Source organism: Nomia melanderi, chromosome 8 (genome assembly GCF_051020985.1).
Source record: "Nomia melanderi isolate GNS246 chromosome 8, iyNomMela1, whole genome shotgun sequence".
NCBI classification, from domain to species: domain Eukaryota; kingdom Metazoa; phylum Arthropoda; class Insecta; order Hymenoptera; family Halictidae; genus Nomia; species Nomia melanderi.
The window spans coordinates 17352761-17376326 of NC_135006.1; the positions used below are offsets into that span (position 1 = coordinate 17352761).

The following is a 23566-nucleotide window of genomic DNA, read 5'->3' on the forward strand; positions in this document are numbered from 1 at the left end:
ATTTATAGTACGATCTAGTTGATTTGATTAGAATTATTATTTAAAATTATGTCGAAGCGGTCAGACATCGCCTTGGACCCCACTGGAACTGATTTTCGATATGTTTCGACCCTCCGCAGATTTCTAAGAAATATTCGAAACCCTCAAACTAAATTACATTATCAATTTTGCATATCGCATACGAAATCGATTGAAAATTCAAGGAAAACCGACCGATCAAGCGCAGGTTCCTCGACTCAGCCAACCGATTTCCCAACGGGACAAACGCGGAACGGATGTACGAGGTCTGAGAGAGTCGACACGCTGGTTGCTCGCGAGATGCATCGAAATAAAGAAGCACGAACGTCATTGGGAATGATTCATCGATCTGTGAAACAAGCTACCGGTATCCGGTTCTCGGAAGAATCGATTCCGACGGTCGTCAGCCTTCTTTCGGGAAACTTCGCCACCTCGGCAAGGTTTTTCCCCGCCGAGCGGCGAGCTCCCTCGAGCGTAATCCGATTTTTTTATCGGAAATTACTTTTTCCTCCGGCCGGGTATCGCCGTCACGCCGCTCGACACAATCACGCCGGGAAACAATTACGGGCAATCATTACGGGAAAAATGAAACGGCCGGGAATGGAGGCACGGCTAACTTCGTGAAGCTTGTTCATCGGCCGACCGGTGCGACATTCAAATTTTCATCCGGCGGCATTCGTTCCGCTGCGAGGGAAGGAACGATTCAACGTTGTAGCTACAGGGCGGATCAAAATGATCCATTCTTCATAGACAGACATCCGACATTGATCCAACAACGCGCAAAGTGAACGAGACAATCGAAATCTCAATAAACGATCTCGTAGTTTCCAAAGGAAACTTTCGAAAACCCAATACTGCTCGGTGATCCCAATGTAGAAACAGCGGAGATCTCATAAGTTGCTCTCAATAATCGTTAATTACAACCTACAATCGTTCCTGTTACAAGTGACCAACGAATCAACTAAAATCTAACATCTCATAAAAAAAGGTCGAAATTCAGCTGACAATTCAATAATGCGCGAGTAACTTCGTATCTCTCCTTGGAATCGTCGTCGACGCGATCGAGCCGCGAGCAATCGACGTCTTCTATCGATAACGCGTGTCCCTCCGCTCGATCGCGATCGAAGCGGGGTACGCGTTCCGCGGGTGCATGAAAACAACCGTTCCGGTGACGAGCGCGCGGCGGCGGGGCGCGGGGGAGGGCCTGGGTTGGCACGAAATAAAACTTTGTCGGTTGCATCCCCCTTCTCCGGTGGAGCGGTAACCTGTGGTGTTGAGGTTGTAGCGCGCGGCAATAGAGGGACCGAGCTGATCAGTCTGCGCGAGTCTGTCGAGCGGTGAACGTCGCTTCCTCGGCCGCCTCCTCGGATACGCTTGCCCCGAGTCTGCCGTGAGCGAGCAGTCTCATCATCCTTGCCTCCGCAGTTCTGGCCGTTCGGTCCATCGATCCGCCGCGAGCAGGAAACGATCCCACCGGTGAACGCGCGGATCGACGTTGTTCATCGACGGAGATTCCACCAGCAGGGAGGCTGGCACTCGCGCAGTTGAACTGCCGTGCACAAGCAGTCGGAGGTGGGTACTACCAACCACGCGTTCCCGTGCGTTCTCGAGATTTCCCGCCGTCGAGGATGTACAACCAACACGACTCGTCCGCGATCGGCCCGTGGAAGCTGCGTCGCGGCAGTCCCGCGTCCGCGGGTCGTCCCATTCGACGTCTGGGACCGTCCGGAACCGCGTCTGACCAAAACCCGGCCGCATCCACTGGAAACTCGCCCCCGAGCGGAGGAGAAGGCCAGCTCGGCCAGGCCGCGATCGCGCGTCGAACGATTTATCATTCGATTAATCTCGCGCGCGTCCGTCCGGGTCATCCCCGGATGCGATCGGGTCGAAGCGGTCTGGGATAGCTGTCGGGAGAACGGTCGCCGCGGAACCGACGCAGGAATCTCGAGTGGAACCGCGGCGACTGGCTCTAAACGGCCTGTGACGTTCGTCCGGTGCGACGATGCGAGAGGACGGTTTCCTCTCTGTCGCGGCTCTCTTCTTTGTTTCTCCAGCGTGGGCTCTCGCAGAAGTGGTCACGGCTCGCGGTCGTCTCGCGTGCGACTCGCTCACTCGCATTGTCTAAGGTCGCGAGGCACTCGTCCCGATCCTCTTGCTCGCGCCGCAGCCGCCGCCGCCGCGAAGGTCGGCCCTCCCGGTCGTTTTCCGCCGAATAGAGAGAATTCCCTCCCGCGTTGTCAGCGGAATTGCGTTTTACCTTTCTCGCGGGCTCCACGGCCGGACCGCCGTACCGCGGAACAATGGCCAATCATCGTGCCCCCGCACGCCCCCGGCCCCGTGTTTTTATTATCGCAATTAGCGTGACGCGAGTGCCACTGCCGACACGCATCATCATCCTCGGCCCGAACGAACCACCAAGGCGATAGCTTATTAAGATCCCGATGCCTCTTCGGTCCACGTGACTCTTAATTAACCGTTTTATTAACGAAAGAGACGCGGCCCCACCGCCTCTATGGGGCCAAGGCTCCGACCGAGACGGATTCGCGTTCGCGATCCTATTTTAGAAAGAACAAGACGCGTCTATAGGCGCACCGGCGATCGCCGCCGCGCTTGGCAGTGTACCGCTGGGAGAGAGCATATTCGATCAGCAACGTCGGCCCGATTGGTCGATCTTCGTCTTTCCTCGTTCCGTTTCCGATGCTAACGCGCCGATACCAATTAAAACTATAAACAAACGCGCCGCGGATGATACGCCGTGGACGATCTCTTGTGCAACTTCTACCGGGAAAATCGGAATATATTTAGCGGAACACTCCGCCCGCGTCGGCGATGACGTAGGAGGATGTGACGCGGGACGGGCACGTGTAAATGCTCCTAACGCAGTGTCCTTCCGTCGCGTACACCCGCACGTGTCGTCTGCGCAGAACGGCCGTCCCTCGGCTGACCCGTGATTTAACCCCTCGCGCTCGAAAGCCTTTTCGCCAGGAGCGTTTATTCTTTTACCGATTAGATATCGGTGACGCTCCACTACCGGCGGACGGAAAGACCGCGCGGGGATCGACCTTTAATTGCCGGGAATTAACCGCCTAAAAGTGTCAGCCTATCGATTCGTAGAATCTACTCGGGCTTGTTTAGCTGTCCTTTTAATGACTTATTTTCGCTTGTTCTCTATTGTCTGCGTGGAAATGGAGCAATTGGAGCATTCTGAATTTTCCTGTGTGAACACAGAGAAGGATTTTAAAGACCCTCGAACGGTTGAGGAATAGATACTTCGTTGGTCGAGTATTGATAGATCACACGAAGTTCAACGTCGAAGGTCAAACTTTAAGGGTTAAGCTCCCGCAGTTTCGCCGCGGCGGACTCTATTTGTTAAACAATATCGCGGGTCAAGGGGAGTCACGAGATTCGCCGGCACGTTTTGTCACAGCTGACGTCCTTTCCCAGCGACTAATCGCCCGACGCCAGGACCGCTGACTAATCGAGGCTCGTTTATCGAAAAGCGATGCGATTCAACGCGTAAACTGAATCAACCCTCGGCCGTCCTGAGTCGAGGCAGACTCGACGTTCGATTCTATTGAACTTTAGCCCTTTTCACTCGACAGGTGACTCTCAATCGTTGATTTATACAGTAAAATTAAAAATCTTATATTCAATCTCGAACGAGGTATCAACATACGGAACAGAAATGAAACTGTCCCTTGATACATGCGAGATTCCTCTTCGTTCGTCGAGTCAAGTTGACTTTGCAAACTTTCTCTATAACAACTCTGTAGCAACTCAGTTAGCGCATTGCTAAAACGATTTCTTTCGAAATTTCTTAGAGAAGCATCTACTATCTTTTCAATGATTGAAAAGGAATAATTTAGGAATCGGTCATTTCGACCCATCCGGTAGTTCTAGTATTAACTGACATCCACGTACGTCTCACAGTGAAGAACCAAGAAAACCTCGGACTGCAGAGGGTTGGGAACCGGAGAACGCGCGGCTACTTTGGATTTCAAGGGGAATTGATCGCGTTTCGATCGTGAAATTTTCATATTCCGAGGTAATCCGGATCGACCGGCGCGACGCGAAGACGGAACGGCCACGCGGAAGTACGAGACAATCGTTATCGCGCGTTACATCGGGCACGGACGATGTTCTCCGGCGTATGTGTACGTGTGCGCGGCCGTTGTCTTGAAATAAACATCCTCCGCGCGTCGTGCTTTGATCGGAGAGGCGTGCAACGTCGATCGCGTGCGCCTGGACAATCGAGCCGCCGCGATCGTCTCGGCGCGATTGCCAAAATGCCGGCGGATCGGTCGTACGTACCGGCTTTAATATCTCGGACGAGGTGTTTATATCGCCTCCGCTGGACCAGCGAACCGTTACACGCGCTAAGCTCGCGTTAAAATTAAATAGTACTTAATAATAGTATTCGTAACTCAAGCTACAGACTTCCTCGGCCTGGAGTCGTCGGTTAGCCGCGAGCGGAGGCGAAGCGACCTCTGAAAATCTGCTAGCCTCGCGAAAATATTAGGTCACCGAAGTAATGCTGTCTGCTTCACGCTAACTTTCGAGCGGAAAATTCATTTAAAACACTTGCAAAACTTGCGTTTCTCTTGATCATCGTTGTGTAAACGCTGTTACCGTTTTATTGGCTAATCTAACGCCACTTTCGAAATAGCGTGAAGTATCTTTCTAAGACAAGAAACATTATTTATAGGATGACCTAAGTGAAAGCAAGTTACGTTAGATCATTCTTCGTTGCAGATCGTTGACTGACGCTGCAGCTCCAGGATGACCACGGGAAGAGAGATCTATGGCACGTTTAGGTAGGTAATCACGAGGTTTCCTCTTCGAATACTCAAGATAAGGACGAATCGTATCGAAATGTTTCAAAATTCTTGTTCACTTTCATTGGTATTCGAGTATTTGTCTATCTTCGCTATTAATCCTTACGGCCGAATGCCGCCATAATGGCGACTTCGAGGATCGGTATCTGAACTCGACAGCTGCGATCGGATACCGAGAAATACGTGGTTCTTTTTCCTAGCGTTTAATACTTTCGTACACAACTCGGCTTTCTCGTGTATAAGTTTTCGCAAGTTCAAAAAGTTCTCGTCCGCAGAGGGTTAAACAGGATCCTTGCGACAAACAACGAACGCCGCCGATCCTCGGACGCGACAGAGGCGACAGTCCTGCGAGTCGCACGCGCAGAAGTCCGTTATTTCCAGAATTTTCGTGGGAGTAAATTTCCAATACGACCTTTCCGTAATCTGCCTCCGCGGAAAAGTTCGCGTGGGCGGTCGCCGATATTCTCAGATTATACGATCATCGCCGATGCGCTATCAAGTCGGCCGGGCGCGCAAATAATGGACGCATTCTGGCCCGGGAGGTCTCGTAACAAGTTTACAGAAGCCGCGGATTAGAATTCTCTCGCGGCAGAAATATTTCCATTGCTCGACGCAGCCCGGGGGAATCCCGGCTAACGTAGTCGAAACGATCACGATCGGCGGATCGTGACGCGAACGAGCGACTCTCGATCGTCCCGAGCGAAGAAACGAGCAGCGGTACCTCGCGTGAAAGGATACCTCGCGCCGCAGCAACGAAAAATCGTACGTATACCGTCGGTCCGTTATTCATTGTCCACGGGCTACGTGCTTCAGTACCAGTGACGTAACATTGACGCAAGCGACAATTGTTGCGACTACAATGCTGCAGGGCGGAACGTCGATAGCTCGGACCGGCTGCGAAAATCACGTCCTCCTTACCGTGAAGCCCGTTCGATTCCGTGAACTCTGACTCGGAGAAACTCGCTTTCTATTCTTTAAAACCGAATCGAACTAACGATCTAACCATCCGAAATGCACGGAGATGTCACTAGAACCACCGAACCACGTCGATTACTCTAAACTCATCCGTATGAGAATTCAATCAACGCGTGATCCAGTTTGTAAGCCTATTGCTCTAATTTCTCAATCGTCCATTGTCTTCCGAATAATTCCGATTCGGGAGCGAGTCAGTTGGACAGAAACGGTAGCTCCACCGGCAGGCAACGTTTCGAGCGTCAGGATCAATTGACGTCGTTGATCACGCGAGCACGCGTTTCCCAGTAAATATATACACGTGCGTTTCATAGTGGTCTCTCGGTTGCAGCCTGATCGTGGACGACGTCGACTCCCACTCGATATCGAGCGAGAGCCCGGACATGGACGGCCTGTCGAACGACAACAGCTCGAAGAACTCGTCGACGCAGACACCGATGGACAGCCCGGGCGGGCCTAGGGAGAGGATCAAGCAGATGCAAGTGGAAGCCGAGACCAGGAGGGACGAGTTCGCGAGGCTGCTCGAGGAGCACGCCCAGGTCGTCAGGATGCTGAAGATGATGGAGGCCGAGGAGTAGCCCTCGCCGTTGCGGGAGCTACGCACGCGTGATTCCATCCTCAACCGGGCAGAATCGTCGAAGGGTTAGGACAACAACAGCTCCCTCTCGGCGCGCGCCAGTTCTTTCGATTTAACAGCGAATTGGAGGACGAGCTCTTCCCGTAGAGCTCGTCGCGAGAAACGGAGCCAGCCCGGCCGTTCGTCGGAGGCGCGCGAGGGGACTTAGCCCGTATTTTCTAACGCACCCGGCCGAATTTCACTGCAACCTTTAATTTCCCGAGCGAAACGGGGCAAGGCGGAACAAGTGGACTTATTTAGGTCGCACCTTAGCTGAAACGCGCGCGCGGCCGATCGAACGCGAGAGAGCCGCCTGGGCGTATTTGGATCGACGGCCATTCCCGGTTTTCTAGGTTCCGGTCGGAGCACGCGGAGATTTTGCTCGCGGTTAGTCCTTGGACGCGGAAATCCGTTGTTTTCTCGCGGTGTCCCCCTCGGTTCGGCGCGCTTGTATCGTTTTGTCGGTTCCTGTCGGGTAGTCTAAGCACACGACTAGCTTTAGCGAATTCTGTTCTCGGATCCTGCGGTATTAGTTCTGTCGACGAACTGAGCCCTTTTCGGTTTGAACGAGAAGTCTGAAATACTTCTAGTTACGACAATAATGAGGAACACTCGGCGTTCGTAAAATCTCGGGACAAAAGGACTAACTTTTCGTGTATATATATCGTATATATATATATATATACTCACACGCATACATGTACACACAGAAAGAGATACGTAAATATACATACATACAGGATATATACACAGCAGACACACACATATACATACGAACACAGCAGAAATGGCTGGCCTAAGCGTAGTACAAACTTTTACGAAAATGAGAGCAACAGAAATTGTTGTGTCGTCGACACACCACCTCGTTGATAGATAGATAGATATACCGACGTTTCGTTTCAACGAGCGAAACGCCGCGATCATTGTATGTCTAGGAAAATCTCGACGGAGTACAAGCTTGTACGTTTTATAGCGTTGAATAATTGAGTGTTCCATACGTGTAAGTTAGTTTTATATACCGTAAAGCCGTACGTACGATAGCGAAACGATTCTAAGCCTGGCGGAATATACGTAGAGCTTTCCTGCAGACGTGTCCATTCTGTTCTTTCCAACACCGATGCCGTCGTCGAGCAAGACTTTTAAGTACGCGAGAAACTGCACCCCAGAGTCCTTAACGGAAACACATATAGTTCGTTCCGCGCGGTGTTCTCGAACGGTAGTAAGTGTCGCGTTAAACACGGACCAATACGTGAGAAGTGTGTACTCGTTCTCGTCTATGCGTCGTGCGTACCGCGTTGGGTTTGTATCTACGTAAAATAGGTATTATTAGGCATTTATAGGGATATACACATATACAAATGTAAAGAAACAAAAAAATATAAATATAGACTTGTGTTATAATGTTAATATTAAAGTATACAACAGATACATTGTTATGTACGTGTTGATTCATCCCGATTCCGGTGCATTCGAAACGGAGGATTTCCATCGTTCAGCATATACGCAATTTCTTTGGGAAATATCATTTTTGAAATGGTACACTTTTTCCTTTTAAATCACTCGCCTTTATATTAGTGTACATTTCGTGGTATTATCGTTGGACTAACTATGACTGTGCATTGGAGAAGTAACGATCATTACCGTACGATCAAAAAAATATAATTTTATTCGAGTTGTTAAGTATATACATTTTTATCACAGAAATTACTTTTGATTCCTAATTAGATTACATTATGATTTTTGTGTCATAATAATACTAGTTCTATGATCGATGGTGTTTTATTTCCAAGTCATAATGGTTCTTTGATTGAATGAACATAATATTAATAGCTATGTTTGATTATATATGTATATATCGTTATCAAAATTTGTATGCAATCATTCAAGTCTAGTAAATGTTTAACACTGACTATAGAAGAGAGAGTGTAGACCTTCGATACAAATGAGGATACCATAAACGGCATAGTAATATGTATATAATATCGTAGGAAGTTCAATAAACACAACACATTTATGCGGTAAACGTAATAAGCATAAAATCAAGTGTGGAAGATTGCGTAAATTGTATAGACATATTTCCTTCTTATCACTTGAGATTTCTATGCAAGGTTTCCTGTATTTTATCTAAAACTCTGCATTAAATGCATAGTTTGTAAAGTGTGCATAATATTATCCAACTTCTCATTCTCTTTTTTGTTTTTTATGAAAGAATATAATTAATCTAAAAGCTTGTAGTTCATATAAATTATTTATGCTTCTGGTAATCTATGTTGAACCGCTAGCATCATCATCCTGTGACTCAATTTAACGTTATGATCTCTCAAATATCTTATCAAATCTGCCTGTTTCTCTAATAACTCTTCCAAATTTGATCCTGTATGATGGTAACCTACTTCTCCACTACCTGCATACGTATCTTGAGTGAAAGACGATAACCATTCCTCTCGTGTAACATCTGGCGGTGGACGTACTTTGTTGAACTTTAGAACCCTTTCTACAAAGTAGAAAATAATATTCTCCATAGATCCCTATTAAATTTGTATGTTCTTCTATTTCTTTCGTATACTTACTAATATAATTTACATAAACTGGCACTATAATCAGCAGTTCCAATGTGGTTAAAAATACGATATAATTCAACGGTGTAAACCATTCGGATGCTCTACAGTATTGTTCGTAATTCATTTTATGCGTATGGTGTAAAATAACTGCCAACATTAAATAACACACGATCCACAGCGATGCTATGAATAAGGGGGTTCTTATGTGTTGATACGTTGACTGATAGAAATCAAGGTACCCATAAATACGCAAGTTATGATGCTTGGCTTTGACAAAATGATCCGTCATCATAATTATCAACCAGTAAGCGCAATGAAGATACAAGTATATAAAATATGTGTCACATTTATTTCGTTCCTCAGGCCATACGCACACAAATATAATTCCTGCAATTTCTAAGCACACCTGCAACATTAGGTAATAAAGAATCCTGTCGTGCCATATGAAAAACTCATCCAAGCAATTCTGTCCCAATGAAACGGATGCTTACGCCAAATACAAGGGGAACAGATACAATTGGAACAGTATCCAATGTTTTAAATTCATCTTCCTCTTGAGAACTCAACACTGGTTGAAAGCATTCCTCGTCGTCCATATTGAGAGATGTATCGAAAAACACAGCACCCTAATAAACGCACCAATTAAAAACTGACACTTTGTTAAAGCATAGGAACGCTCGCACAGTGTGTACAGTTTAAAACTCTTTGAAATTGGAGCACTAGAAACGACGTAAGCAGGTTATGTTTACGTTCCATCAGCAACGCTCTGACAAGCGAAAGGATAGAATCAATCTATAATAGAAGCTCCTCGGTACTCGTTTCAATTCTACTCACGCTACTGGACGTATTTGAATTTCGTACAAGGCTGACCATTCCACGGTGAAACGATGGAAAGCGAAAACGAAACCGTTACACCCTTCATAACCAAAATCGAACAATCAAGCACAGAATACTTTTAATTCGCTGAGCGTGACGCATAGCAGAAACGATCTGAACTCTTCGGGACGCTTAATTTATCTATGACTGATGCAACATCAAAATCTCTACTAGCAGACGACGAAATCAAAGTGCAAAATCAACCGCAGATGTAATTAATATGCTGCTCGACTGCAAAATAGGTCGACCGATACTTAACTTACGCGCGTTTCTTGTTATAACCTAACATCGAACTTTTCTGTTCCAAAAATATGTATCTATTCTCGAGCCGCACACACTGACAAGACACACGCTCGTTTGATAAATATTTAGCAGATCTTGAAACGTACGAACTGTATCTAGGCATTCCCCTATCTAGGCAGAACGAAAAAAAAAGCGGAATGTTAACCAAAAGAAAAAGAAAAATGAATTGTCTGAAACACAGCACGACGGACAGCCCCTAATGACTTGAGAACATCAAATATATAAATGCGGGCTGGATTTAATCGGAAGGAGCTGAACAAATATACAGAAGCGAGCGGCCTGAAACATTGGTTTACAAGCTCCAGGGAAATCTTTGTAGAAAATTTCAATCCCCTCTGAAAATTGGGAAGCCCACTTTTGCAGCCGTTTCGTCATAGTTACGTAATTCCATGGGTACAGATAAATTAACGCTGGAACTACCGAGCAGTTTTCTTTGTTAATTTCCGATCAATTCACTATTTTAACACGTTGAATGTCATGAGGGTCACCGGTGACCCCTAACCAAATGGAATCACTATAATTCATTGAATTAAACGATGATTATTTGAAAACATTTCTGTATTATAAACAATGCTATCTAATGCGGTGGCATTGATTTAATATTATATTTTTACCATTTTCTATATTTTACTCTATAAAATTGTGCGGCATTCAGCGTGTTAATTGGATTATTAGCAGATTTCATCGTAGAGGATCTTATTCCTAATTTTTGTACAATTAAGTGTTTATAATTTTCATAGAATCAGATATTTCTAATTTTTATGGGAACTAGAACAATACATTTCTCGAGATTCGAAGGTTCCTTTATTCTCGTACCGTACAAATAGACAAATTAATTTTCAATCTCTCGCGAAACTATCTTTATCATTAAACACTTCAAATTGAAAAATAAACATTCTAAATCGGCGAATTCGAATCGTCTGGTTCTAGCGTGAACGAGGATCGGCTCGAAATCGATCTTCAAATTTCGCGAATAAAGTTGTTCGCACGGCTGTTTCGCCGAGCATAAAATGGCGGAAAAACAAACGATGGACAGCACATAGCCTAGACAAACCGTTTTTATTCGGCACTATCGGAACTCATCTAAATTCGCCGTGACTCTTCTCAATTAAATTTAGGAGTATGTTCGGAAGACAGATCTTTCTGGAGCCAGTGGACGATCGGAGGGAACAATGGAGACGCAACGAATGCCTCCGACAACTGTTAGCTACCCGAGCCACTCGAGGACCATCGTTTGCCCAGTTGACAAGAGCTCCTTTAAGAAACGACGGATTGACGTTCGATGTCAATTTTATCGTTCTCGAAGACACTGGCTGCGTTCGACCAACCGATCTGTGTCTCAGACCGCCTCGAACGTTAGTGGGACAACTGTTCGATCCTAATTCGCCCTCAAGCTTTCTCCTTATCGCCAGCATAATGTCCTTTCTTCCTTTGCCCAGGATAGCTTGAGCTTGAGAATATCATCTAATTCTTTATTATCAAACTCGTTACCAATCTACGCGTCACTACTTGTTCCAACGGCGCTCTTTTATCGCAATTATCGAAAGGCGCAGATGTTTCTCCGAGGAATCGGCAAACAAACTCGTACGAACTCCGACTAGAATCTAAGCAAACCGAAATCTCAATGAATGTATTTTTAGAAGTTTTATAAGAAAATACCAAACAGTCGATTTTACTGCTCGGTAGTTCTAACGTTGATGCTTCGAGTGCACGGGTAAACCGAGGGGCAGGGTTTAGATCTATTTGCGATCCTTTCTCATCTCGCCGCGATCTTCTTTGCTAATTCTTCCACGACAATCGTTACAGAAGCGCGTCTAGCCAATATTTACTGGAATACATAAGGCAGATGGAAGAAAGGTATGTGGCGATGGAGCGAGAATTGACGAGAACCAAAATGCTGCTTCCCATAATAACGCGCAACCAGTCAGCTGCGCATCAAACGGTATTTCAACATCGATATCGAGCGAATGCCTCGGTTTGAACGGTTGCGCAATTTGGAAATCGAATGTTTTAAAGTCCGCCGGTGGGATTGCGCCGGGGAACCACAGGGAAACCGTTCATCCGTACGACCCTCGGAATCAGGACAGAAGTAACGTTCCCTTAAGGAAAAAGCATCACGCGAAAAAAAGTAGAGACTCCAGTGGGAGACACCTGGACTACCCGAGTTGGACGAAACGCAACAGCTTCTTTCAGGTAATCGATTCGAATCGGTCACGTTGCGAGAGTGTATCGATAGATCGTGATACCGTCTTTCTTATCTGTATCGATAGAATAGACAGAATACTGCGTGTAACGGTAAATAAGAAACACTCGAGCGTCAATAATAGAAAATGGAGAACAACTTTCGAACCTTTCTCTTACAAATACGAATCGAGCCAGTCCAATGCATCTAACGCCTCGCTCCAGCCTACGTATTTCCTGTTCTAGAATTCGCAAGATAATTCCTCGAACGATTCCGGAAACCACGCGTGCCAACTGAAAACGTTGAACTCTGCCGCGACATGCTCGACGCACAATGTTGCAGTGATCCTTCCTCAAAACCTGTCCTCCGACGACTCGAGATTCGATCCAGTTTCCAGCGTAATTTATATAGTTTCATAGACGTTTCATTATTATAAACACAAGCGTACGTTTACAGGCGAATAACGGTAATACCGATACAACCGGGAAGAACCGCGAAGCGACGAGAACGACCGAGAACCCTTTGATCCCGCAGAAACCAGAAGCTTCCACGAGAAACGTACGTTATCCGCTTGAACATTGTAGCAGCCGTAACAGCGAAGAGTGATTTTGCATTCGCGAACGCTGAAACTAATATATTTTTAAATCGGCCGCAACCGTGCCCCTTATCGCCGACGGGAAGACGTTGATGGAAGCTTGCCAAAGATCCGACAAGAAACACGAGCCGGAAACGTTGCGCTGTATTGACTTCGATGTCAAACACGAGGATCATAAGCAGACCAGCTTCACGGTAAACGCGCCGATATTGCAGTCAACAATGGGATGGAAACCGCACCAGGACAATGCCGGCCGGAAGGAGCAAGGATCGAGCAGCGCCGATCCGGTGGAGGATCGGGCGACTAAGCGAATCAAGTTCTTCGAAAGCGCGTTCACCAGATGCGAGCAGAATCCGCGAGTTCAACGCGCGTTCGAGGATAATCGGGGTCGTCCGAGCAATCGGCTCGGGAAACTGCAACAAGAGGGGACCCGTTTCGTCGACGACCAGCCGAGGAATCTAGCGAAACTGATTCAGAGGAATCCTCGGGGGTGGAAGAAAATGCCGGCGCCTCGGAGCAACGTGCACACCGCTCGCTCCCCCATCGTGCAACCTGCGATCGCGAATCCTCTGTTGGACCCGAACGGAATGACCATTCGACTGCTACGGTATGGATACGCTCTACTAACCGAACGGGAAGAACGTTTGACTTCTTCACTTTCGCCCTCCTTCTATTTTCCTCATAGTCGACTGCAAGAAACGAACTATTGCTATTAAATCTTTGTTACCTTCCGAAAGGGTTAGTGTACGATCTTTCATCTTGTTTTTATACTCGGTGTCATCTGTCGCAGATTAGCGGTGTTGCTTTACGCCCCAGCACTGATGCCTGCTTTGAACCTGCTGATCGCTCGACAGAGCAGTCAAACGACGATCCCGATACCTTACTTCGAAGGGTCGAACGATCTCCTAACTCAACTTCTACGGACCCTCAGCAATCAGCAATCCGTCCCGAATTTGTCCTACGCGAGTCCTCGCGAGGAGATTTCAGACATCCTGAATTCATCGAATCCACCGCGACCGAACCTAGAACTATCGCAGGTACTGAATCTTCACAACAATTGTTCTTCGGCAATATTGAAATTTCCGAAATTGCAGACTGTCTCCAGGCAACCCGAAGACGACACCGATAGCGAACACCCGGAGGCCAGCGAACGCGAAAAAAACTCGTCTTTCAAGAAACCCTTGGAATAACAAACTTGCAAGCTTTCCGAAGTATCCTCAACTACGCAACGGAAATTCCAGGCGCCGGGGAGCGAGGAAAAATTCGAAACGTATGTTTACCCGATCGAAATGCCCCCGGTCCCTCGGGAAGGTCAGCGAAATGTCCGATGAACCGGCGGACAAGGAATTCGCGTATGACACACGGCACGTTAAGGACGCTTGCGCGCGAAGCTAACACGTGGTGAAGGAACGGTGCTTTTCTACGAACGTTTGCCGAGAAGTTGCAGTCGCGCTCGCTTCCGCTGCCGGGACGCTTCCTCGCTTTCATTCGAGGAACCGCGCGAACGAGACGCGAGACCCGTGGATCGCCGATGCGCACCTGAAAATGGAGGTCCATTGAACCGTCCGCGCGAACGTTTCCGAAGCACTCGCCGAAACGAGGATCCACGCGGGAAATCCTTCGAATAATTTCTCGCAGTACGTACGTGTGAACGCGTTCGGTGAAGTTCCCAGTGGATCCTGAAATGTAACTTGTCGAGATGACGCGACAGGAAGACGCTGTCAAGGATGCTTAAGACGTGAACGAGAAGTTCCCAACGATCCAATCGAAGAGTAGAAATACCAGGAGAAACTCGAGCGAAATCAGCGACCAGGATGAGCAAGGAAGGCAGCAGCGACGAAGGTGCCCGCGAAGGTGGCGGCGCCGAAGCCGCGAAGAAGGACCCGAACGCGGACCTTTACGAGTCTAAAGGCTCGAAGAAGATCGTGCGCCTGATCACCGTGGTGGCTTACATGTTCTCCGTGAGTTTCGTGGCCATAGTGCTGAGCGCTTACTACCTGTTCCTCTGGGAGCCGCCCAACCCGAGGCTCATGAAGAGGCCGAACCCCTTGTCCGGCGAGCCCGAGGTACAATTCCTGGTGGACGATCCTCCAGGTGTCATGTCCAACCACCAGGTTGATCAACTCCTCGCGGGTATCGAGAAGAATCCGAGCAGCGTGAAGTTCGCTAGTCGCATGCTCGACGACGCCTCCGACGCGAGCAACCAGCTGGATCGCGAGGAGAAGCTGAACGAGTCTCTGCTGCTGATCAGACAGTCTATGATAGAGTACCAGCGCAAGGTGAAAAAGGAATCGGGCTACGACCAGTTCAGGTATGACTCCACCGAGAGTGTTTCACGTGGACAATCGAACCTGACCAAAGAATCGAACGAAGGAAGCACGACGTCCGTAATCAACGTCGAAAGCGAGACGCTGAACATCTCGGAGCAAGGTAGACCCGATGACGTGTATCGAGGATTGAATTTTTCGATTGACTCCGCTGGCGAGGGGAACAGAAGCTTCACGAACGATACGGAAGACCCGATCGAATCGTCTGACGCGTCGAATTCCGGCATCGAGGAGAGCCAGGGAGGAGAGTACATTCCAACGAGTTTCCAGAGAAGAGAAACGTTCGTCGAAACGAGCGGAAACGGGTCGAAAACCGAGACGACGATCGCTGGGAATGTCGCCGAGCCGTTGCGGGATTCCCGATCGAACGCTCACGGCGGAGAATTCCCGGGCACCACTGAAATAACCGCGTTAATTAATAAATCGGCGGTTGTTATGACAGCGAGGGATAAAGAAGATCCTGACGTCCGGGGAGCCAGGGACAACGCGCGCGCAGACGGTCTTGTTGTAAGCAATCGGTCGCCCATAAATTCCTCGCGAGACTCGAAACTGGCCGATCGTCTGGAATTAAACCCATCGTTCCAAGCGTTCGCAAACGTTGCGATGAATTTCAAAGGTAAATAAACGTTCGGCGATCCGTGCGCCGTTCCACGCGTGAAGGTGGATTAAAGGCGGTCGAATCGGCGGGCGTAATTGATTAGCGGTTAACGAGCTCGGACGTTCCTACCCTGCGTCGCAGGTGTCGACGAGGGAGAGTGCGTCCTTCCATAACGATCTCTCGTGCGTCTAAAAACGCGCGGTTAAGATATCGACGTATCAAACGGAATCGGAATGTCGGAACGGAAAGCAACGATTAAAACCTTAGAAATAAGATCGTTGGATTGGCGCGCGACGATTATCCGTATTGTCCGCGTAATAACTGAAACAGGGTCAGGCCGATCCGTTATGGCTTCCCCGGCGTTGCATCGATACGAAGATTTTGCAATTTCTAAAAACGATCGCGGCGGCCTCGCGTCAGGCTTCGTTAACGGTTATCTAATTTGAACCGTTTGCTTTCGCGTCCGGGCGTTAATCCGTCGAATCGGCGGGAATTCCGGTCGGGAAGAGGCGATCGGGAAAGAAGCGTTCCCGCCTCTCCCGTTCCGCGAGTCGCGGACCGACGTCGACCGATCGAAAGCCCGTGTTTGCTCGCGAGGTGATCGAAGAATGACGTCTTAACGCTGTTAAGACAAAGGCGCGCCTCCTTTGTAACGCGAGAGTCGCGCTCGCTCTAGAAAACGAAGGCGCCGGCTAAACATTTACGAATTTTTCGTTTCCAGCCGGCTGTTTCTCGCTTAGCTTTTAACGCCCGACTATTCCAGGTAAGACAGTCGCGTTTTCATAAATAATATCCTGCCTGGAAGAGCCCACGGCCGCGGTCCGCGCGTTCCTGCGCCCACCTCCGAAGCAATACGCAAGCTCGGGCTTACGTAAAATGCTTGCGCAACAATTTTAATCGCTTCTTTGTCACTTCTGTGGAAGCCTCTTAACGGGGATAATTGAGACACCGCGCGTGTCGAACGCAGCCCGGAATCATCGAAGTTCACGTACGAACGAACATCGCAAGGAATTCCGATTTCGATTCCCCCGAGACCTCAAGGTCTCAACCCCTTCCCCTATATCGCGTCACACTAACGAAAATGATCAACCGAATTCGGCGAATCTAAATGTCATTAATTAACACTAGAGCTACCGAGCGATCAAATTGATTTCCCAAAATTTCCCTATAGAAACTGCGATAGTGTGTCCATCGAGATTTGCATTAATTTATAATTCAGTTTGCGCTAATCCAATTTCTTCGATAATTCACTAAAGAAGCTTCTGTTGTCTTCTGAATCGCAAGAAGAGATCTGGAATGCTTCATTCTAACCTGTCTGATAGTTCTAGTAAAACATTACTGTTACCAATCTTCCACCCCCAGAGTAAACGTAGACCAAATTCATCCCTTCCACTGAATTATCAACGATAAAGTAGTCCCAACAAGCGCTCGAGGAAGAAATCATAGGCCAAGGGATTAATCGGCGGACATCGAAATGTGGAACAACGACAATTACGTGCGATGCCTGAAAGCCCGCGCCTTTGCGCGAGACCACGCGCGTAAGCCTTCGACCAGCTGCCGGCGCGCGAGCCTTGAGAACGAAATAAGGCCACCGGGCGTATTGGTTTAAGGGCATTTACCACGCCGGCGAATCCTGTAAAGCTCGAGCAGCCCTTGAGGCTTGCGAAACGCGGCGCGCCGAGTCAAGGTTCTCGGACTTGCGCAGTGAAAGCTCGCCGGTACTGTCGGTTGGGTGTGTTTTTTAGCGGCCGCCATTGGTGGGTAAGGTCGATCCGCGAGTCAAGGAACAGAAATAATCGCGGCATAGTCGCAACGATACTAAAAGGGAAATCCCCTGCGCGTCGCGCGTACCAACACGAACGCTCGCATAGTCTCTGTGTAGTCGCGGCCGCGTTCGCGAGCTTTCCTGCGGTAACGCCCTGCCGGTGAGCCGATCGAAAGCTCCCAGGCGGAGGAGTCGAAGGCCGACAGCTGCGAGTCGCGGGAACGGTGGAGAACCGGTGACGATCTCTACGTGATTCGTGAAGAAATTAGGTGTGCCAAAGTCGGCCGACAACGGTGGATCGTTCGCTGGCCGCTGAAAACTGTAAACAATCCGGGAAAGATATAAATACACGGGGCTCGAGAAGCTTCCTCGGGGAACGATGCCTTCGTCGAGGCTCTCGTTGCATGTCCTCGTCGACCCGTTGCGGTCGAGGCTTGAATTTTTCATGGGAGCCGTCGTCCCGTGAAGTTCGAAGCGCGGCCGATCGAGCGCACGGCGAGGGGTGGCTCTCTCGAGACGCACGAACGCACAGAGGATGCAGCTGCCGCGAAAGATGAGTGGGCAGAACGTGAACCCGGAGAAACCGAACCCCGAGACGGGGAACCGCGAGCACAAGCCGACGGGCAACGAGATCCGATTCGCCGGCGACGAGAGGAAAGACAAGCTGTACGAGCCGAAGCACAAACAGAAATTGGTACGCGTGCTGACGGTGGTGGCCTACGTAATATTCGTTAGCATGGGCGCTATACTGTTGTCCTTGTATTACACCTTTGTGTGGGACCCGAAAGACGTGTTCGTCAGGAACAGAACGAAACCGGAGTGCGCCGACACGAAATTAGCGTACCCCCTCACTACCCCTCCCGTCGTCAACGGTAAACATGTAGTTTCGCACCATTGAACCGGCATAATGTTTTATGGACGGTTCTCTTTCCGTATCTTAAGCTGATGTTTACACGTGCATAATCTGCACAAGCTATAATCGGGTCGTTGCACAAGTAATGTCGTTTCTGTTACCTCTAATGTAACGAAACGGTAACTTCTGACGTAAGAATTCATTTTCCTATTTTTGGGATCGCGAACGTACACTGTGGAGACGAGGAACGATATTAATTGTGAGATGACCTAATGTATACCGAACAGATTACTACGATGGACATTTTTGTGTGCCGGATGTTTTAACGTTGCTTGCCTCTTTCAGAAACGCAAATAGAAAAGATAACGACGAGACCAGTTACCAATGGAAAGGAACAGGTCGGGGGATTGGCAACCACGACCGTCATCAAAACAGAATCACCGAGGCAGAATTTGTTGACGGTCCTAACGAAAACTACAACGATGTCCTCAAGCGTTATGACGTTGTCCTCGTCGGATTCTCCGGTGAACCCGAGTACAGAGAGTACGCAGGAAAGGGTTACTAACGCGAGCACTAACAGTGATTGACCAATTGTTGATAAACCCGTTAGAAACTAATCGAAGGAGAAACGAAGTAGCATTCGAGTTTGTTTCGATTCGTTGTAGCGTTAACACGGTAATTTAGCTGAGTTGTTCGGATCGATTCTTCGTTTACACGGGGCGGGATTACACGCGATCTATAAGGACGCTGTGGACGAAGCTTGTTTAATGGATTTTTCATTTATTCGATGTTTGCTGTACGTAATTCGAGACCTTATGCGTTAAACGAGGACTAAATGTGATTATCTTTTTAGCGAGAACGTATTTCAAGGGGTAAAGCAACTTTTCGTTTACGTCCCGATTAGTTTTGGAGAACACTTGCGTGGATTTTAGTTTTGATACTGTGTACTCAATATGTTCGATATGGTGAAATGTACCAATGAAATCGATTCGAGGAAATGTAATCGGAATTGTAATTATTTCAGGTAATTTTCTAATCGTATAATAAAGAAACTGAACAGGCTTATGTAACTGAAAATATATCTTCTTATTGTTACCGATAGTACAAACTGTAGCCATTTAATAGTACCTTCGAATAATTTACAACTTTACTGCATGTAATACGCATTAACTATTTATATGTTTATGTAAAATATATTGTTCTTAAATAGCTCTGCGATCTATCATTCACCAGTTACGAGCATATGAACAGACTTCTCTGACCCGAGCATTTTCTTCGCCCTTTCTGTGCCTATGACCGCGGAGAGTTGCATAATGTCGTATTTACAATATAAAACGGTTACAGTCATGTTACTGCTGGAACCTGATCGTGAATTCTGATTAAATTCTTGCATTAAATTGCACATCTCGCTGTAGAACCCGGGGAACGTCGGTGGTGCGTAAAATATGAGGTGCCTTATACCTTTCAGTCGTATTCTACGGAAGAAATGAAATCGTTCGGAATACAACAGGAAATGTGCGTCACTGTGGAAGAACATATCCCTAGCTCTTGCTATTTTAGAGTCCTTAGAGTATTCGCAGATCTGTACAAAACTGTACTCCTCCTTCTTAAAATAATTTCGCAGCTTCACAAAGTCAAAGTAAGATGGTATAAAGATCAATGTATGGTTCATAATTCTGTCCTTGTACTGAGGAAGTATTTTTGTCACAAAGAAATCCATTCTTTGTTCCAAGGCTTGAAAGTGACTGGAACTCTCGAATCTGTGAAATACTTGTGGAACTTGCACAACTACTTGGCAAATAGTTCCAAGGGAAACGGGATTCATTATCTTAATTTTCCCTGCGTAATTGTAACACCTCTTATTGAACACTCCATAAATCTCAGGTATATGGATACTTGAAAATATTAAGGTTTGTCTGTAATATTTACTCCAACCATTTACACACCAACTTCTTACTCTAGAAAAGTCTGTTTTGTGTGAATCTTTTGGTTGCAAATGTAAATGGTTTAATACGTGGACCATGTGATCCCAATTTTGCATTACAAATAATTCTGCTTGGTCCATAATTAATAATTCTATCGATGCCAAGAAATCGTAATCCCTCTCTGCTTCACCTTCTGCACCCACTAACATTCTCAAACCCAATAGAGATGAAATTATAATATCTGACGAATAAAATTCAGAGTATAACTTTAAAGTCTTTTTTGTGATAGAAATTCCAATTTTGAAAGTGTCATCTGTATTCCCCTGAAATGTCTGCTCATAATCTTCTGGTTTCGGATTTTTTTTGGGCATTATTAGTTCATTACCACTAAAATCATCCATGAATCTTTTCTTATTCATGACTGAGCCACCTTTGTCTTCCCCTATTAAAATGGCTATTAATAATTCAACAATTCTCAAACAAGAATGTCTAAATGGAACTATTATTAAAATTTTTGGTCTGACTAAACCTTGATCTCTGTATTCTTCAGGAACATCAGCCATATTTGTATACTTTGATTTTACTATTTTTGCATTATGATGTAGTACTTTTGTTCTTGTTTTCAGTGCATGATTAATTGCATGTAAACAATATATAAATCTTATTTGATCGGCATTAGAAAATGTCCTTTCAGGGTAATATAAATCTTGATAATTATTTATTATTGAAAATAGTTCTCTTTGCACAGGAGTGAGAGGTGATGGATCTTTGTCAATATCATCTTTTATATTTGTATAATTAGCTCTTGTAATATTACCTTGAATTTGTGATTTTACATATAATTTATCCCAGTCGATTGTTTCAATTAAAGAAGGAAAACTACCACATTTGGCAAAATGTTTATCTTCTAGAACAGAGACCTTGGCTTTCTGTTTTATATCACTTGTATCCTCTGACACCTTAGGAATTTCACAAATGAGATTCCCAAGAACTGGCCATATTGCTTTTTCTGTCTCTGTGATTTGAGGTACATTAGAAGCCGCTTCATAAAGTTTATCACTTAAATCATCCCGAAGATGAATGGAAAATGGATCTTGTAAATAACCAGCATCTTCCTTGGCAGTTTCAGCATCTTCTTCGTCAAATTCTTTGATCTTAATATCTTCATTTTCACTACTACTCGATAATCTAGTGTCATCATCTGTATGTACTACCAAATTTTCATTACTATTCTCATTTTCTTCAATATCATCCTCATTATCAGAAGTGTCACTTTCTGAATTAGATTCTATAGCATTTTTTTTAAAAGAACTAGTGTTTGAAAAGGTGGCTAGTAAATCTTGCATAGGATCAGTTTGATCTTCATCAGAACTATCGGTTACTAATTCTTGCTGTTGTAATTTCTCTTCTTCCAACATTTTCCTACGTTTTTCAATTTCTTTGTTTTTAGCATCCCGTTCTTTAATGTATGAAGCTTCTTTTAGGTTAAATTTACCTTTCTTAGGTTTCGGTTGAACATCGTGCCGGTTAAATTTTCTTTTCCCACCACGGACCGGTTTTTTTCCACGTGCCATAATTATAATGAACTTTATATATCGATTATCGATACATGTCGACACAATTTTTTAACAAATTATGAAATACGTAAACCCACGTGTATTTGTTATCGTATAACCAATACCACGAGTTTGAGAAAATCAAACACACGTATTAAAAACACACATTTTGTCCACATATTATTTATAATTAAATAAACTACAGAAACATGCAAAATATACTTTACAAGCTGAATGCACTTTAATTTATATTAAATTGGATTCCCAAATGTTTTATAAACACCATAAGCAGCATGTGAACCTCTGCTTACGAAATTACTGTCTTCACATTGAAGATAGGTTATGGGCGCTGAATTTAAAATTTGCACCCTATTGTAAGCTATAACATCTATGTCGTAATTTCAACATACTTAATCTTTTCATATGTTGCATACTCGTGAACAAGTACAAAATATTATAATAAGAAAACCATAATCTTCAATGATATAATCATACTTTTTCTTTCAATAAGATATTTCTATCATAATCATCGCTTTAATGTTTCCAACAAAAATGCGAAACATCCGATGCATTTCAAATTAAGTACTTCAAAACGTATGGAGATCAAAATAATTTAGCATGTCAAATTCAGTCAACAAAATTTCGACAAAATCCGTTTCAGTATGTGAAGTAAGGCACAATTAATAAGACGAAGTTTAACATGCAATAATTCGAATGAATATTTAATACATACGTGTCGTTGCGGTGTTTATTGTTCTTGCAAAACAAAGCCTCATCAACCAGTCGTCAAATATTTCCAAAGACGTGTATTGAGCGATACACCATTTGAATCTTCAATTATAGTTGCGTCACGGAAAATTAATTGCCATTTGGAGAACCGGAAGAAATCTGTAAAGTGAATACCCGTATCACAAGGATCACGTGACTGTTGATTTCAGTGGATAAATTATCGCAACAGATAGAACTTTTTAAACTAACAATCATTTTTATCCTCGATTCGATGAATCAAAATTCAAGACTTATCGCGTTGCGTGATAAGACGGAGAAAAATTAGAAAGATTTTCGAGTATTATTCGAACGTACATTAGCGGAAAGGTATGTATTTGCATATCGTACTATAAAAAATAGTTTCGGCATTACCGGTTAGTTGATAAGTTATCAGCCTAGAGCTTAAAGTAGTCAGTGACAGCTGCATTAACAAGCGTTCTTGATAACCCGAACGGAAGAGAAACACAGGAAGTAGAAAAAAGTAGGCAAAATTAATTAACCCTTTGCACGGTTGTTTACAAAATATCCGGTTCCTGACAGGCCTTCGGAGCCAACGAGTTCAGACGAACAGGCGACGCTGCGCGCGCATTAATAACACGCTGCCGACAGTGCCGTACATTCTTTAATTTTATAGTATATTGTCTAAAAAAAATCTTGCAATAAACTATTAAAGGTAATGACTGTAACATACATAACGGAGTTTAGACATTAACGATATACTATAAAAGTAATTGTATTTCTATGAAATCGTACGAGTAATTTATAATTTTGTTCCTTTATGATCCTACCGCTATAAAAAAATACTACTATGTAAAA

The 23566-nt window shown here is 45.7% G+C and overlaps 5 protein-coding genes and 1 long non-coding RNA gene across 14 annotated transcripts in view; 3 read left to right on the top strand and 3 right to left on the bottom strand.

Moving 5' to 3' along the window:
• LOC143174829 (uncharacterized) overlaps window positions 1–23409 on the bottom strand; it is a 42202-nt gene extending 18793 nt beyond the window's left edge. For all 4 annotated transcript variants that reach the window (XR_012999221.1, XR_012999222.1, XR_012999223.1 and 1 more), the window contains exons 1-2: window positions 23123–23409; window positions 22716–22870 (exon numbers count right to left, since the gene is read on the bottom strand). This is a non-coding gene — a long non-coding RNA (uncharacterized LOC143174829). The remainder of the gene's footprint in view (window positions 1–22715; window positions 22871–23122) is intronic.
• LOC116423974 (uncharacterized) lies at window positions 1311–7877 on the top strand. Of its 2 annotated transcripts, none has more exons than XM_031969808.2 (3): window positions 1311–1590; window positions 4771–4832; window positions 6157–7877. In XM_031969808.2, the coding sequence occupies exons 2-3, from the start codon at window positions 4798–4800 to the stop codon at window positions 6401–6403; spliced, it is 282 nt and encodes a 93-aa protein (XP_031825668.1). In that variant the 5' UTR covers window positions 1311–1590; window positions 4771–4797; the 3' UTR covers window positions 6404–7877. The 2 variants fall into 2 exon arrangements, with proteins under 2 accessions (XP_031825668.1, XP_076226318.1); XM_076370203.1 differs by lacking the exon at window positions 1311–1590 and adding an exon at window positions 4298–4321.
• On the bottom strand, window positions 8085–10404 carry LOC116423971 (transmembrane protein 192). Of its 5 annotated transcripts, none has more exons than XM_031969805.2 (4): window positions 10268–10404; window positions 9494–9628; window positions 9012–9408; window positions 8085–8935 (listed from the first exon to the last, which is right to left on the bottom strand). In XM_031969805.2, exons 2-4 carry the CDS (start codon window positions 9596–9598, stop codon window positions 8691–8693), a joined length of 747 nt encoding a protein of 248 aa, XP_031825665.1. In that variant the 5' UTR covers window positions 9599–9628; window positions 10268–10404; the 3' UTR covers window positions 8085–8690. The 5 variants fall into 5 exon arrangements, with proteins under 5 accessions (XP_031825665.1, XP_031825666.1, XP_031825662.1 ...); XM_031969806.2 differs by having other exon boundaries at window positions 10142–10281; XM_031969802.2 differs by lacking the exon at window positions 10268–10404 and adding an exon at window positions 9837–10135.
• LOC116423913 (uncharacterized) lies at window positions 12160–14204 on the top strand. The gene is made up of 5 exons (XM_031969666.2): window positions 12160–12374; window positions 12820–12921; window positions 13045–13565; window positions 13749–13995; window positions 14053–14204. The coding sequence occupies exons 3-5, from the start codon at window positions 13051–13053 to the stop codon at window positions 14146–14148; spliced, it is 858 nt and encodes a 285-aa protein (XP_031825526.2). The 5' UTR covers window positions 12160–12374; window positions 12820–12921; window positions 13045–13050; the 3' UTR covers window positions 14149–14204.
• LOC116423967 (uncharacterized) lies at window positions 14387–19710 on the top strand. Its single transcript, XM_031969796.2, has 2 exons — window positions 14387–15901; window positions 18847–19710. The coding sequence occupies exons 1-2, from the start codon at window positions 14773–14775 to the stop codon at window positions 19086–19088; spliced, it is 1371 nt and encodes a 456-aa protein (XP_031825656.2). The 5' UTR covers window positions 14387–14772; the 3' UTR covers window positions 19089–19710.
• Window positions 19724–22329, bottom strand: LOC116423960 (U3 small nucleolar RNA-associated protein 25 homolog). Its single transcript, XM_031969782.2, has one exon. The coding sequence runs from the start codon at window positions 21998–22000 to the stop codon at window positions 19724–19726; it is 2277 nt and encodes a 758-aa protein (XP_031825642.2). The 5' UTR covers window positions 22001–22329.
• Window positions 23410–23566: the final 157 nt, after the last annotated feature.

Excerpts from the sequence above, each read along its gene's own strand:
- LOC116423967 (XM_031969796.2), top strand. The coding sequence starts at position 14,773 with ATGAGCAAGGAAGGCAGCAGCGACGAAGGTGCCCGCGAAGGTGGCGGC. Across the intron at positions 15,902-18,846 it reads CGTTGCGATGAATTTCAAAG|AAACGCAAATAGAAAAGATA; the intron begins GTAAATAAACGT and ends TGCCTCTTTCAG.
- LOC116423974 (XM_031969808.2), top strand. The coding sequence starts at position 4,798 with ATGACCACGGGAAGAGAGATCTATGGCACGTTTAG. Across the intron at positions 4,833-6,156 it reads GAGATCTATGGCACGTTTAG|CCTGATCGTGGACGACGTCG; the intron begins GTAGGTAATCAC and ends TCTCGGTTGCAG.
- LOC116423960 (XM_031969782.2), bottom strand. The coding sequence starts at position 22,000 with ATGGCACGTGGAAAAAAACCGGTCCGTGGTGGGAAAAGAAAATTTAAC.
- LOC116423971 (XM_031969802.2), bottom strand. The coding sequence starts at position 9,875 with ATGGTCAGCCTTGTACGAAATTCAAATACGTCCAGTAGC. Across the intron at positions 9,629-9,836 it reads ATTCAAATACGTCCAGTAGC|GGTGCTGTGTTTTTCGATAC; the intron begins GTGAGTAGAATT and ends TGCGTTTATTAG. Across the intron at positions 9,409-9,493 it reads CTGTTCCCCTTGTATTTGGC|GTGTGCTTAGAAATTGCAGG; the intron begins GTAAGCATCCGT and ends CTAATGTTGCAG.
- LOC116423913 (XM_031969666.2), top strand. The coding sequence starts at position 13,051 with ATGGAAGCTTGCCAAAGATCCGACAAGAAACACGAGCCGGAAACGTTG. Across the intron at positions 13,566-13,748 it reads ATGACCATTCGACTGCTACG|ATTAGCGGTGTTGCTTTACG; the intron begins GTATGGATACGC and ends CATCTGTCGCAG. Across the intron at positions 13,996-14,052 it reads CGAACCTAGAACTATCGCAG|ACTGTCTCCAGGCAACCCGA; the intron begins GTACTGAATCTT and ends CCGAAATTGCAG.